Source organism: Ovis aries, chromosome 1, assembly GCF_016772045.2.
Source record: "Ovis aries strain OAR_USU_Benz2616 breed Rambouillet chromosome 1, ARS-UI_Ramb_v3.0, whole genome shotgun sequence".
Classification (NCBI taxonomy): domain Eukaryota; kingdom Metazoa; phylum Chordata; class Mammalia; order Artiodactyla; family Bovidae; genus Ovis; species Ovis aries.
In genome coordinates, this window is record NC_056054.1 from 7,238,360 (window position 1) to 7,253,356 (window position 14,997).

General features: G+C 50.4%; 1 protein-coding gene across 1 annotated transcript in view; it reads left to right on the plus strand.

Moving 5' to 3' along the window:
* Positions 1-8,575, plus strand: part of LOC105616273 (maestro heat-like repeat-containing protein family member 2A) — a 57,745-nt gene extending 49,170 nt beyond the window's left edge. The window contains exons 33-41 of the mRNA XM_027967386.3: positions 743-880; positions 1,497-1,614; positions 3,139-3,285; positions 3,377-3,562; positions 4,093-4,248; positions 6,452-6,583; positions 7,334-7,436; positions 7,691-7,756; positions 8,221-8,575. Of these exons, the coding sequence (XP_027823187.2) occupies positions 743-880; positions 1,497-1,614; positions 3,139-3,285; positions 3,377-3,562; positions 4,093-4,248; positions 6,452-6,583; positions 7,334-7,436; positions 7,691-7,756; positions 8,221-8,342 (1,168 nt within the window). The 3' untranslated portion in view covers positions 8,343-8,575. The remainder of the gene's footprint in view (positions 1-742; positions 881-1,496; positions 1,615-3,138; positions 3,286-3,376; positions 3,563-4,092; positions 4,249-6,451; positions 6,584-7,333; positions 7,437-7,690; positions 7,757-8,220) is intronic.
* The last annotated feature ends 6,422 nt before the right edge of the window (positions 8,576-14,997 follow it).

The following is a 14,997-nucleotide window of genomic DNA, read 5'->3' on the forward strand; positions in this document are numbered from 1 at the left end:
GTGTGCTCGAGGATGGGAAGGCATGGTGTGGTGAGGCTGTGGGCCTGGGCTGGATGCAGTCACTCGACTGGGGACTTGCCTGGTGGTCCAGTGGCTAAAACTCCAACGTCCTAGTGTAGAGGGCCCAGGTTCAATCCTTGGTCAGGGAACTAGATCCCATGTGCTGAAACTAAGACCCTCTGAAAGTGAAAGTGTTCATTGCTCAGTAGTGACCAACTCTTGCTTTGCAACCCCACGGACTGAATGTAGCCCACCAGATGCCTCCATCCATGGGCTTCTCCAGGCAAGAATACTGGAGTAGGTAGCCATTCCCTTCTCCAGGGAATGTTCCTGACCCAGGGATTGAACCCAGGTCTCCCACATTGCAGGCAGATTCTCTACTATAAGACCCTGTACAGCCAAATAAATAAATGTTCTTAAAAAACCAAAAAAAAAGAAGTCACTGGACTACAAGTGTTGCCTCCACTGAGAGGCCCTCGTTTTCCCTTCCTGGTGGGGAGGAGAAATTTCTGGAAGCTCAGCTTACGACTCTCCCTCGTGTGGGTCCAGCCCTGTGTGGTTTTCAGAGTTTGCAGACCCACCGTCTCCCACGGCTGCTCTTGGGCCCTGAGCAAGTCTCCCCGCCTGTGCTGGGCACCCCTTCACAGGCCTGGGTGCGAAGCTTACCCAAGAGCTTATCAAAGGCAGGGCAGGTGCTCCCAGTAGGGCAGCCTCAGCCTCACGCGGCCCCACCTTCTTCCAGGGTCACGATCAGATCCATGCAGCTCTTGTTCAGGAGACTCAACAGTGAGTCTCTGCTTTGCACCCTGGAGGAGGAGGGCGTGTGGACGCTTCTGGAGAGCAGCTCGACGTTCCTGCAGGGAGTCAGCCAGCTGGCCAGGTGGGTGCCCGGCTCCCCAGGGCTCCATCGTCTGGCTGGAAGGTCTGGGCCTGGTGGCTAAATGCCTCGCTCCCAGGTGTGTTTGGGGGCGGGGGGGTAGCAGATTGCCATGTTGACCCGCATCCCAGACTCTGAGTGGCAGGAGGGTGCAGGGCAAAGGAAATCTTTTCTTTCAGCCCTTCCTGCTCCAAGGCAAGAAAACGAGGTCCCAGGTGGGTGGGGTGTGCCCAGGGTCACAAAGGGCTTCTGAGCCAGGCCAGGACGGCAGGACCAGGAGTTCCTTCCTGGATCTAGACCCTCAATCTGGTCCCCTTTTTATAAAAAGGCAACCTGGGTTCGATCCCTGGGTTGGGAAGATTCCCCTGGAGAAGGGAGCGGCTCCCCACCCCAGTCTTCTTGCCTGGAGAGTTCCTTGGACAAAGAAGCTGGGCAGACTACCGTCCATGGTGTCACAGAGTTGGACACGACTTGCACTTTCAGTTTTTATAAAGAGGAGGTGGAGGGTCCATACTTCAGTGACCCCCCTGACCTGGGAGCCCTACCCCAGGCACCCTGCTGCAGAGCGGCTGTGCCGGACAGGAGCTGAGAAGCCCCTTTGGTGGTGCCATCCCTGCAGGCTGTGTGTGCAGAGCCCACAGGGCTACTACCGGCAGAGGCTGTCGGAGCTGGCGCTCAGGGGCATGGCCTCGGAAGCTCTGAGCTGCCGCATCAGCAGCACGGCGGTCTGCGTGGAAGTGAGGCCATGGTGGGGGCTGGGCGGGGGTGGGCAGTGGGCGGGGCGGGCAGGGATGTGGGGTGGGTGCTGGGTGACCCTCCGGGCTGTCCTGGGGGCTCATCTCAGGGCAGGCATGCAGGCTCTGAGTCCGGGGTTGGAGGCACAGGTGGATGTCCCTCATGCCCTCCTCCATTCATTCATTCCTCAAGCGCATGATTCAGGGCGGGCACCGAGGGGAAAGGGGTTGAGACCCCTTTCTGTGCACAGGACCCCGTCCTGTGCCCTATAGTACAGCCGCCAAGGGCTGCGTAATATGGTGAGCACCAGCATCACGGGGCCAGAGGAAGGCTTTCCTGGGAAGGCCAGGCAGAGGGCTCTGAGAGGCGGGCCAGGCTGAGCCAGGCAGGAAGGCCCAAAAGGGGGGTCAGAGCCACTGATGCCCAGCTACCCTTCCTTATGGGGCCCTGAGGGAATTGTCCAGGAAACTTTTGGGGGGAACTCTTGATGGCTGTCTGACACCCAGAGTGTCATCAGAACCAACCATCGCCCTACAGTGGGGCTGGCAGACTTGTTCTGTAGAAGGTTGAAGAATCAGTTTTCCATTCCAGGGCCACCCATTGGGTATTTAGTTTTCTTCTGGGTCAGGAAGATCTCCTGGAGATGGAAATGGTAACCCACCCCAGTATTCTTGCCTGGAAAATCCCATGGATGGAGAAGCCTGGTAGGCTACAATCCATGGGGTCACAAAGAGTCGGACACGACTGAGCGACTTCACTTTCTAAGGTTTATAATGGGGCTTCCCTTGTAGTTCAGTCGGTAAAGAATCCACCTGCACTGCAGGAGACCCAGGTTCGATCCCTGGGTCAGGTAGATACCCTGCAGGAGGGCATGGCAACCCACTCCAGTATTCTTGCCTGGAGAATCCCATGGACAGAGGAGCCTGGCAGGCTACAGTCCATGGGGTTGCAAGAGTCAGACACGACCTTGCGACTAAACCACCACCACCAAGGTTTATAAAACACGCGTGCACCCAGACATGCCACAGGCCTCCGCGTGGTCCCGAGGGCCCAGCGTTTTGGGTGCGAGCCTAGAAGTGACCCTCGGAGGCCCAGGGGAGTGGAATCCATGCATTTTGGGCATTTCTGCTCTGACTCAGTGGGCGTGGCTCTTGCACACCATGGCCGCTCCCATCACGTTCAGGGAAGGAACAAATGATGAACAGGTGTGTTCCTTTAGATAACACTCAGCTAGGATTTCCCCACGTATTTCAGCATCGGAGCCTCACAGCGACCCCATGAGGCAGGTACTGCTGTTGCCCTTTTTACAGGTGAGGAAGCTGAGGTTCCGAGGGGTCCAGGGACTTGCCAGGGTCCCACAGCTGGCTGCGGAGGAGCCCAGAGGCGATCCTGGGAGGTGGAGCTCCGAATCCTCTCCTGTTCCCAGGGACGCCACTCTGGGCATCGAGTTGCATCACCTGTGCCGTTTTGAGGCTGGGGAACAAGAGCCTCTCTCGGGGGTTACTGTGAACAGTTCTCCTTTCCAGTTCATGAGTGACCCGATCCTGCACCAGGAGAAGCTGCTGAAGCGGGCAGTGCTGATGCTGGAGAAGGGCGCAGAGCAGGAGGATGAGGTCCTGCGGGTGCTCTCCCTGCGCGCCCTCGGCAACATGGCCCTCGGCGCCCCAAGGAAGGTCCGCGGGGGCCAAGGCAGGGGTGGGGGGTGGGGGCCCATGCTGGCCTGTCCCGGGCAGTCAGGCGGGGGCTGACATCCCTGTGCCCCAGGTGAGGCAGTACCGGAAGCTCTTACTGGAGAAGTGCCTGTGTTCCCTGCGGGTGCCGAGCGTGAGCACCAGCGTGACCTCTGAGGGCCTGGAGGTCCTGGCCAAGGTCTTGGCTGAGCTGCGGGAAGGGGACCTGGGGTCCGCCTTCAACGCCATCTCCGAGCAGTGCAGAACCTTCTTTGACAACGTGAGTCCACACTGGCGCCTTACTCAGCCCTGGCCCTCGTGGGGGTCCCCACAAATGGCTGTTTGGTAGAAGGTGGCCACTGCTCACCCCCTAAAGGAGAGAGGTGCCCTGGAATGAAAAGGGCTGCAGTTCGCACTTGGGTGCTGATGTATCAATTGGCTGATCACGGGAGCCGGTTTTTTAAAAAAAATCTTGTTCTAGGGCCCATGGGACCCTCCTCCCCTGACTTTAATTCCTCGCAGCCAAAAATGCTCTTTGGATACCTGTGAGGTGTGGTGTGGGGACTCTGCTAGGTTGGGGTGGTAGGTGATCAGATCCAGCGCAGCCCCTGTCTAGGCAAGAAAAGATCACAAACACCAGAATACAGCCCAGTCCCCAGAGCCCTGCAGGAGACACTCCATCATGATGGAATGATCCAGAAGGCTCTGCAGGCACCAAGGCATTTAAGAAGGTCCACGGCAAACAGCTGGGGTTTTGTTGGGCTTCTTGCTTCCTACGTTTCAGAAATAGCTTGTGTGTTCTGGCTGCAGGAGAGTGAGCTGCTCCGTTTAAAAGCCTTCATCCTCTTCGGGAAGCTGGCACAGGTGGTCAGGATTTCCAAGAAGCATTTCTTCAAGCAGGAAGTAAAGAAAGCCTGGGTCCCCCTCATGCTACATTGCCAGGACCCCTGCTCTGATGCGGCCCAGGTGAGACACACCTGGGCTCTGTGCGCAATACCCAGGCCCTGCTGTCCCCACAAGGAGCATGTGCTTCGGGGCTGCCGCCCTGGCTAGCTGAGGTGTCCCCCACCTTGCTCAGTCTTCCCAGGACTCCAGAGTCCACCATCTGCTGGTTCCTCCCACCAGGCTGAGAAAGGGACCAGTCAAGACAACCCGCAAACTGGCTGATTGAGGAGTCTCAGCTCTGTGAGGGGAAACATGGCGTACTTTCCTTCTTCTCCAGATGCCTTCACCAGCCACCCTTTCTGCTGTCTTTCAGTCACTATGTGGTGTCCCATCCTGTGACCACATAGACTGCAGCATGCCAGGCGTTCCTAGCCTTCACTGTCTCCCGGAGTTTGCTCAGACTCACATCCACTGAGTTGATGCTGCCATTCAACCATCTCATCCTCTGTCACCCCCTTCTCCTCCTGTCCTCAGTCTTTCCTGGCATCAGAGTCTTTTCCAATGAGTCAGTCTTCACATCAGGTGGCCAAAATATAGGAGCTTCAGCTTCAGCATCAGTCTATCCAGTGAATATTCAGGGTTGATTTCCTCCTTTAGGATTGACTGCTTTGATCTCTGTGCAGTCCAAGGGACTTTCAAGGGTCTTCCCCAGGACCACACTTTGAAAGCATCAATTCTTCTTCACTCAGCCTTCTTTATGGTCCAACTTTCCCGTTCATACAAGACTGCTGGAAAAACCATAGTTTTGATTATACAGACCTTTGTTGGCAAAGCAATTTGTCTCTGCTTTTTAACATGCTGTTTAGGTTTGTCATAGCTTTTCTTCCAAGGAGTAGGCATCTTTTAATTTCATGGCTGCAGTCATCGTCTGTAGTGATTTTGGAACTCAAGAAAATAAAACTGGGCACTATTTCTACTTTTCCCACATCTATTTGCCATGAAGTGATGGGAACAGATGCCATGATCTTAGTTTTTTGAATGCTAAGTTTTAAGACAGAGTTTTCACTCTTCTCTTTCACCCTCATTGAGTGGCTCTTTAGTTCCTCTTCACTTTCTGCCAATAAAGTGATATCATCTGCATATCTGAGGTTGTTGATATTCCTCCTAGCAATCTTGATTCCAGTTTGTGATTCATCCATCCCAGCATTCCACATGATGTACTCTGCATGTAAGTAATTTAACAGGGTGACAATAAACAGCCTTGACGCACTCCTTTCCCAATTTTGAACCACTCTATAGTTCCATATCTGGTTCTGTTGCTTCTTAATCTGCATACAGGTTTCTCAGGAGACAGGTAAGATGGTCTGGTATTCCCATCTCTTTAAGAATTTTCCACAGTTTGTTGTGATCCACACAGTCAAAGGCTTCCCACGTGGCTCAGACAGTAAAGAACCTGCCTTCAATGCAGGAGACTCATGACAATCCCTGGATTGAGAAGATCCCCTGGAGAAGGGAATGGCTACCCTCTCTAGAATTCTTGCCTGGAGCATTCCATGGACAGAGGAGCCTGGCAGGCTACAGTCCATGGAGTCTCAAAGAGTCGGACACGACTGAAGCAATTAACACTTTCATTATCCTCACTGCCTTCTATCAAAAGTTCACAGTCCTTTCGTGTATTAACAGCAACTGACCTGGAGGCAGGGCTTCAGGGAAGAAAGTGACCGCCTACCCCAAAAGGGGATGAGAGGCCTTAATGAAGGAGCCACAGAGAGGAGAGGCCAGCATGGCACAGGGGCCCCATGGGTGCTGTTGCCCCTCCTTCTCCTGGGGGAGCAGACACCCCAAGCTCCTTCCCTGCCCTCCATTCCAGTACCTTCCTGTGGCCCAACCCCAGCAGAGGCCAGAGACCAGTGGCCTGGTTACTGCATGGGATGGGGCGAGGGAGATCTGGGGAGAGGGGATCGGGGGGGGTTGCAGCCAGGCCCCCAAACCCCAGGCTCCTGGAGGTGGTAGGTCCCAGCAGGGCTGCTGAGGGCACCCAGTGCTGGCTAATGGCTGAGGGGGCACTGGGGCTGCATCTGCACCCATGGGGCTTCTCAGTAAACGTGCCCAAGGTGTCACATGGGCCAGGAGGGCTTGGGTCCCAGGCAGCCCCCTGGGGCTCATCAGCCCACCCTTCTTTGGCTCCCTGAGGCCTTTGGGGGCTGCCCCTAGCTTACTGATGGAGTGCCAGCCCCCGGGGCCGCCTGACGCCTCTCCTGCCATCCTGTCCTGTGTCCTCCAGGCCTGCGTGGCCACCATGTTCCAGTGTGTGCACTTCTGGGGCTGGAAGGCGCTGGAGAGCTCCGTGGACCACAGTGATGCCACTGCCCCGAAGGAGATGACCAGTTTCCAGATGACCCTGTGCTCCGTCCTGGTGAGGAAGCTGAGGCAGGGGACAGCCCCAGGGGCTCGGGGCTTCATCCTGTGAGCCTGCTAGACATGAGGTGTTGAGACCAGCTCTGTCTGACAGAAAGGGAATGCCAACCACACACCCATCTTTAAGATTTCTGTTGAAAAAAAGTGAAAAGAGGTGAAACCAAATTTAATCATAAATTTTATTTAACCCAGTAATTCCAAATCATTGCCATTTCAACATGCAATCAATAGACAATTATTAATGTAATAGTTTACCTTTTTGGGATAATGTCTTCAGTATCCAGGAGGCACTTTACACTTAATTCAGACTAGCCACGTTGGATGGCATTATCGAATCCGTGGACATGAGTCTGAGCAAACTCCGGGAGATAGTGAAGGACAGGGAAGCCTGGCGTGCTGCAGTCCATGGGGTTCCAGGGAGTCGGGCAGAACTGAGCGACTGAACAACAGCAAGCCACGTTTGAGGTGCTCAGGGATCACGTGTGGCCAGTGACCACCCTCTCGGACAGTGCAGGTTGCGGGCGAGTGTGGTCTCTCTGGGCCGGAGAAGAGTAACAGAAACCTGAAGGTCCTGAGGTTGCCTACCTGCTACTCTGCTGTGTGACTTTGAGATGAGCACTTGCCCTCTCTGGGCAGACCCTGTAGCATCAGACGGATGGGCATCTGTGAGCAGATGACCGCCGTCTGTGAGCAGCCAGCCTGCGGGACCTCCTCTTCCATGGCACTGGGTGTCGCTTGTTTTTTGCAGACTCAGAAGAAGCCTGCCGTTCTCTACAACTTCTTGCTAGAAACAATGAGCTATGTTAAAAGCAACTTGTCAAGGATCAGAATCGCTGCATGTAACTTGGCAGGTGAGCAGGCAGGTCTCCTGATGCAGGAGGGACCTTGAAGACCATCTGGTCAGACCCAGGTCTGGAGTGGGGACAGGTGTTGGGAGTCAGGCTCGGGCAGAAGTTCCCCGTGTGTGTCCCATGGTGCTTCATACCTGCCCGACGCTGAACTAGACGTCCTGAACTAAACCCTTAACAGAAACTCTCATCAGGAGAAACTGCATCTCTCGCTGACCTGATATTCATGTGTTGGGCATTTCTGACTGTCATTTTAGGAATCATTATGAAGCAGATGTCTGCGCATTACTTGAGAAAGCTGGATTTTCCAGCATTACGGAATTGTAAGTAGTGGAGATTCAAGTGTGAGTCAAAATGAGTCCACCCTGCTCATTTGGGAGTTTAGTGAAACCACCCAAGGGGAGAGTCAGCTGACCCTGGCTGTATTTGGGGTGTGGGGCAGGGGTGGCCAGGGCACAGAGAGGTGGATGAACCTGCGGGGGGCTTTCTAGGAAGACAGCTCTGATGGTTCCCTGTGCTTTCTGCCTGCTCCCCATAGCAGCTGGGGCCTGGGGGTCATCTTCCTGTCCCTGCTGACGTGATGGAAGACCCCAGGAATGGGAGATGCGTGTGGAGGCACGACTGCACCTGCCATCTTCCTAATTCACACTGGGGCGGGGATGAAGTTTTAAGTCCCGTGAGCCCCTCGCCCCGCAGTCAGCTCTCATCAGGATGCACCACCCAGGGTGGGCGGAGGATGAGGACCTGGCTGCAGGGGTCCTCATCCTCCTCATACACTCACTCTCAGCTCTCCAGGAGCTACAGCTGGACTCAGATCCTGGTGTTTGGAGGGCAGCTCTGGAGACGCTCAACATCTTGGATACCTGCAGTCAGCAGTGGCTTTTGGCTTCACGTGAAGGAATCTCCTAGGTGGTCCAAGTGTAAAACATACCTTTCTCCTGGGGGCCAAACCCCACTGCACCACCGCGAACCACTTTTAATTCTGTTTGTAAGAAAAAGTATTATACTTAAATAATCAGTGCCCCTTTCTTTCCTCCCCTTGAAATAAACCTCCCTTGCTATTTGGAGAGCAGATTCCTGACTGCAAGGAGATGACGCCCCAGAGCTGAGACAGTAATTGTTTACCTCTTTGGGATAATGAGGTGAAGGGAAATTAAGTGAAGGGAAATTCCAGTTCTAGCGGGGATTAGATTCCTGTGTCCCCTGAGTGTGTGTGTGTGTGTGAGCGTGTGTGTGTGAGGCCAGAGGATCTGGCGTCCCCTTTGTGTCTTCTCTGCATTTCAGTTCCTCCCAAGTGGATGGTGTGTCCACTGCCAGGCTCTGTGCTGGGGCCCCAGGGGAGCCCAGCTGCTGTCCAGCCCTGCTTCCAGGAGCCCCGCTCTTAAAGGGAAGGGAGACATCTCCCAGCGCCCATGATGCACCCAGGGTGAGGGAGGGCGGCCACCAGTGGGGGCAGTGCTGGTGCCTGTCTGCAGGGTGTAACTCAGGAGGGCCTCAGGGAGGAAGTGACACCACACCATCCACCCTTGTCTCATTCATATCAGGGTCCACTGGGCCAGGATGGGAAGGGACCCAGCGAGGCCTGGAGCAGAACCCATGAAGGGCCAAAGGGAGGAGTTACCTTCAAGTCCAAGAAACAGGCAGGGGGAGGAGGGCAGGGAAACTCTTCCTACACTCACGCTGCCAGCGGGACAGTCTCGGGTTGTCCCCAGAGCAGATGGAGGTGGGATTTCCAAACCAGTCCCACTGTGACAGCCCAAGGCAGTCACCACCCTGGGCCCATGGGTGGGAGGATTGCAAAGCAGTGCAGAAAACCAACCTGCACCGGAGGCTTCCCGGCAGACTGGTCTCACACTCTTGGTGGCGCCCACGGAACAGACAGTGGAGTTACTTCCTGCCGAGTGATGAAGATGGTGGCTGCTGGAAGACTCAAGTCCCAGTGACACAGCCGGAAAGGATGTGCCCTTCACTCTAGGCCCAGCGATTGCAGAGTCAGGTCTCTGATCAATTCCATTCATGCCTGTGCAAAACATCTCCAGATGGTTTATGGACCTGAACTCAGAAAGCAAAAATTTAAGACAATATAGGCATTTTGATCCTGAGACTAGGGTAGGATGTCCTTTAAGAGTAATAAGAGAAACCAGTTAAAAATAAAGGATTAACTTTTGTAAGTTACAATATATCTTCTGGGACTTCACTGGTGGTCCAGTGATTAAAATTCCATGCTTCCACTGCAGGGAGCTTAGGTTCTGTCCCTGGTTGGGGAACCAAGAGCCTTATGCCATGCAGTGCAATCAAAAAAAAAAAAAAAAGAAAATTTCTTGAATAAAAATGAAAATACAACATGTCAACATAAAGATTAAAAATAAATTTATCTTCTGTACAATAAAATATTGTATAGTTAAGTCACAGATGGAAGAAGTTACTTGCAATTGGCATAAAACTAGGTTGGTTCGCGTAAGTAGATTGGCAAACAGAATATGCCCAAATCAGTAATAATGCAAATTAAAAAAACAGTGTCACAAGAGGATGCTTGTAAAGCCAGTAGGAGGCTGGTTTGGGAGGTGACTGTCTTGAATGAGGTCATGAGGGCGGGGCCCCTTTATAAAAGACACTAGGTAGCTCCTCCTCTCTCCACGTGACATGAGAAGGAAGCCACCTGCAGGCCAGGAAGTGGGTCCTCGCAGAGCCCAACTGTGCTGGCTCCTGGATCTCAGCCTTCATCTCCAGAAGCAAAGTTCTGTTGCGTAAGTACCCGATCTCTGGTACTTGGTTATGGCAGCAAAGCTGGCTAAAACACTCAGGTGACGTTGCAGTGTAGAGCTGTGGGTGGAAAGGAAACATCCATACAGGGAGAGCGTCACCTCAGGCAGGGGGATGGGAAGGAAAGGTGTGCAACTTAATCTTTAATAACTTAAAAAACCATTACACACAGCAACGTATTAACAATCATTTACTCTGGATGTTGGTACATGGGTTTTGTCACTGCATTGTGAATATTTGCAATATTTTATTTAAAAGTTATTGTCCATTAAGTAAACTAAAGAGCTTTTGCACAACGAATGAAATGATAAACAAGAGGAAAAAATAACCTTCAGAATGGGAGAAAATAATAGCAAACAAAAGCACTGATGAAGGATTAATCTCCAAAATATACAAGCAGCTACTTCAGCTCAATACCAGGAAACAACTCATCAAAAAGTGGGCAGAGGACCTAAACAGACATTTCTCCAAAGAAGACCCATTAATGACTAATAAACACATGAAAAGATGCTCAATATAGCTCATTATTAGAGAAATGCAAATTAAAACTAATGAGGTATCACCACACACAGGTCACAATCAGTTCAGTTCCGTTCACTCAGTCATGTCCAACTCTTTGCAACCCCATGAATCGCAGCACGCCAGGCCTCCCTGTCCATCACCAACTCCCGGAGTTCACTCAGACTCACATCCATCGAGTCAGTGATGCCATCCAGCCATCATTCTTTGTCATCCCCTTCTCCTCCTGCCCTCAATCCCTCCCAGCATCAGAGTCTTTTCCAATGAGTCAACTCTTCGCATGAGGTGGCCAAAGTACTGGAGCTTCAGCTTTAGCATCATTCCTTCCAAAGAAATCCCAGGACTGATCTCCTTTAGAATGGACTGGTTGGATCTCCTTGCAGTCCAAGGGACTCTCAAGAGTCTTCTCCAACACCACAGTTCAAACGCATCAATTCTTCAGCGCTCAGCCTTCTTCACAGTCCAACTCTCACATCCATACAGGACCACAGGAAAAACCATAGCCTTGACTAGACGGACCTTAGTCGGCAAAGTAATGTCTCTGCTTTTGAATATGCTATCTAGGTTGGTCATAACTTTTCTTCCAAGGAGTAAGCGTCTTTTAATTTCATGGCTGCAGTCACCATCTGCAGTGATTTTGGAGCCCCCAAAAATAAAGTCTGACACTGTTTCTACTGTTTCCCATCTATTTCCAATGAAGTGATGGGACCAGATGCCATGATCTTTGTTTTCTGAATGTTGAGCTTTAAGCCAACTTTTCCACTCTCCTCTTTCACTTTCATCAAGAGGCTTTTTAGGGGAAGGAGTGGGAGGGATGAACTGAGAGAGTAGCATTGAAACCCACACATTACCATAGATGGCCAGTGAAAATGTGCTGCGTGACATAGCTCCAATCCAACATTCTGTGACAACATAGAGGGGTGGGACGGGGTAGGTGGTGGAAGGGAGGTTCAAGAGGGAGGGGACATACATATTCCTATGGCTGATTTCATGTTAATTTAAGGCAGAAAACAGCACAGTATTGTAAACCAAGTATCCGCCAATTAAAAATAAAGTTTAACTGTCTGTATCTTATGATGATCTAGATGAGAAAAATGTCTTTACAACTGAAAAAATCAAATCAAGAATTAAAACTTAAATGTTGAGACATCTCTGGTGGTCCAGCAGCTAAGACTCTGTGCTCCTGACGCAGGGGGCTGGGGTCAGGGAACTAGATTCTTCATACCACAAGGAAGACTGAAGACCCCACATGCTGCAGCTAAGAGCAGGTGCAGCCAAATAAATACATAATATTTTAAAAGGGATATTTGCATTTATTAATTTTTTTAAAAATGCTACATGTATCCTAAAAGTAAACAAAATTAAAGGGTATACAAGTTAAAAAAGACAATAACAACCAAAAAGTCACTGTGATACTCTATTATAAACAGCTCCAATAAAACTCATGACATATCACAGGTGTTAAGTGGCTGCAGGTGTTTTGGGACCATCACAGAACTGTTTATGTTTTCATCTAAAAATATTAAGCTGTTTGGAATTACTTTTATGGGTGAGTTGAACGGTGATTCAATTTGCTACCTCCTAATATTGGAAGGTCTGATGCTGAAGCCGAAGCTCCGTTACTTTGGCCACCTGATACAAAGAGTGGACTCATTGGAAAAGACCTTGATACTGGAGAAAGATTGAAGGCAAGAGAAGACGGTGGCAGAGGATGAGATGGTTAGATAGCATCACTGACTCAATGGATATGAATTTGAGCAAACTCTGGGAGACAGTATTCTGGCCTGGAGAATTCTATGGACTGTATAGACCATGGGGTCACAAAGAGCTGGACTGAGTGACTTTCACTAGGAGACAGTGGAGGACAGGGAAGGCTGCCGTGCTACAGTCCATTGGGTTGCAAAGAGTTGGGCATGACTTAGTGACTGAATAACAGTAACAAATATGGAAGACGCCAAGTCCTGCTGGCCTGAATTTAAAAGGCTAAGCAGCTGGACTTTCTTTCTAGGGCTTAAAACTAGGTTTCAGAGCAAACAACTTCTCTAAATGAATAGGAAACGTAAAGGAGGATTTCTGGTCATGTCTAAATTTAGCAAAGAAAATATGTGAAAAATAGGCCTGTAAAGGATAAAGTTTAAAATTTTAATTGAGCAACTTTATTCAAATAATTTCCAAAAATCCAGAGTCACATCAATGGAACCAATTTCATTGAAATTTGCTTTGAAGGGCAGATAAGTGAAGCAAGTTCTTGGACTTTCTTAAGAATTAAAAAATACACAAAAATCAGTTAGTGCAAAGAGGGAATACTCCAAAATAACTTGGCAATAGATTTTCAGCTTTGAGTTTTTCTGACACAAAATCATTTGTCTCTTCCATCCTGAAAGATGCGTCATTTTTTCCTCTGGCGGGGTAAGAAAATTCAGTACAATTTCGCTAGAATTCCCATGCCAGCCCCCCAAAGCTTAACTGTTATTTATTTGTGTTAGTCATCCAGTTGTGTCCAACTTTGCAAACCATGGAACCCACCAGGCTCCTTTTCCCATGGGATTCTCCAGACAAGAATCCTGGAATGGGTAGCTATTCTCTTTTCCAGGGGAAGATATATTTACTCCATTGAATATACATAAATATTTGAGTCATTATAAATACCCTAAGGAATGTAAAGAAACAATAGTGACAGCAGTTCCTCAAGCAGGCAGCGCAAACTGGTGGTTAAGATCATGGGCTTTCAAATCCTGGCCCAGCCTTGCATGCGTGTATGGACTCAGGAGTTAACACTGCATTTCCTTGGGGACTTCCTTGGTGGCCAATGGCCAAGACCCCACACTCCCAATGCTGGGGACCCAGTTCAATCCCTGGTGGGAGAGCTTAGACCCTATGTGCCACGACTAAGAACTCCCATGCTGGAAATAAGATCCGGCACAGCTGGAACACACACACACACACTCACACACACACACAAACACACACAACTGTGCCTCAATCAAGAACTCCCAGGCTGCAAATAAGACCTGGCACAGCTGGAACACACACATACACACACACACACAACTGTGCCTCAACTAAGAACTCCCATGCTGCAAAGAAGACCCAGCACAGCTAGAACACACACACATACACACACACACTGTGCCACAACTAAGAACTCCCATGCTGACTGTCCAGGATCTCATGAGCTCTGGGTCTGTCTGGCTTCTCAGAAGTGACTTTGTGTTTAATTTCCTGAGGCTCATCATGCCCAACATAGTTTTTTTTTGGTGGGATCAACTGCGCTAGCAAAAAGCCACTCTCTCAGGTGTGTATTTGACTGGGAACTTTATATACCTGTATTCTAGCAAGAACTTTGAGTGAATGAACTTGTCATAGATCTGCTGAGACAGCCTCATTGATGAAAGGAGCTAGCACCGCCCATTGGACAGAACCTATCTAATCAAAGGGTTCAAGTGGGGCTTAAAGAAGGAAGGTGTGGAAAGGGGTCAACACAGCCCGGCGCATGAAGGTTGGGCTCACAGCTCATGAAGATTTGGTCCTTTTCCTCAATAAATATATAATATTTAGTGGAGAATATTAAGTAGAGAGTCCCCTAGACTGCAAGGAGATCCAACCAGTCCATTCTAAAGGAAATCAGTCCTATATATTCATTGGAAGGACTGATGCTGAAGCTGAAGCTCTAATCCTTTGACCTCCTGATGTGAAGAGCCGCCTCACTGGAAAAGACCTGATGCTGGGAAAGATTGAAGGCGGGAGGAGAAGGGGACGAGGGAGGGTGAGATGGATGGATGGCATCACCGACTCAATGGACACGAATTTAAGCAAGCTAAGTATTGGAGTTTCAACTTCAGCATCAGTCCTTCCAATGAATATTCAGGACTGATTTCCTTTAGGATGGACTGGTTGGATCTCCTTGCTGTTCAAGGGTAATAAATACCACATGAGAACAGACAGAAGATATTCTCCAAAAAAAGAAATACAAATGGCTCATAGGCTTGGGAAAAAATCAGCCTTTAATAATAACGTTACTGACTAGGGTTTTGCTTCCCCAATCAAGAGAAACTGACTAGAGGCCAGACAAGAAACTCAAGCAAGGCTTGCAGGGTGGGGAGTGGAAACAGACAACTGTTTGCCTTGCTGGCTCCCAGCTAAGGGGATAGCTTATCCCTTATATGGGGCAAGGGTAGGGGTGTCCTGCCCACCTCTTAGGCAGTGCTGTGTGCAGGGGGCATTCGCAGTACCTACTTTTACTCCCAATGTTGCTTTGCATGGTGGCTCAGATGGTAAAGAA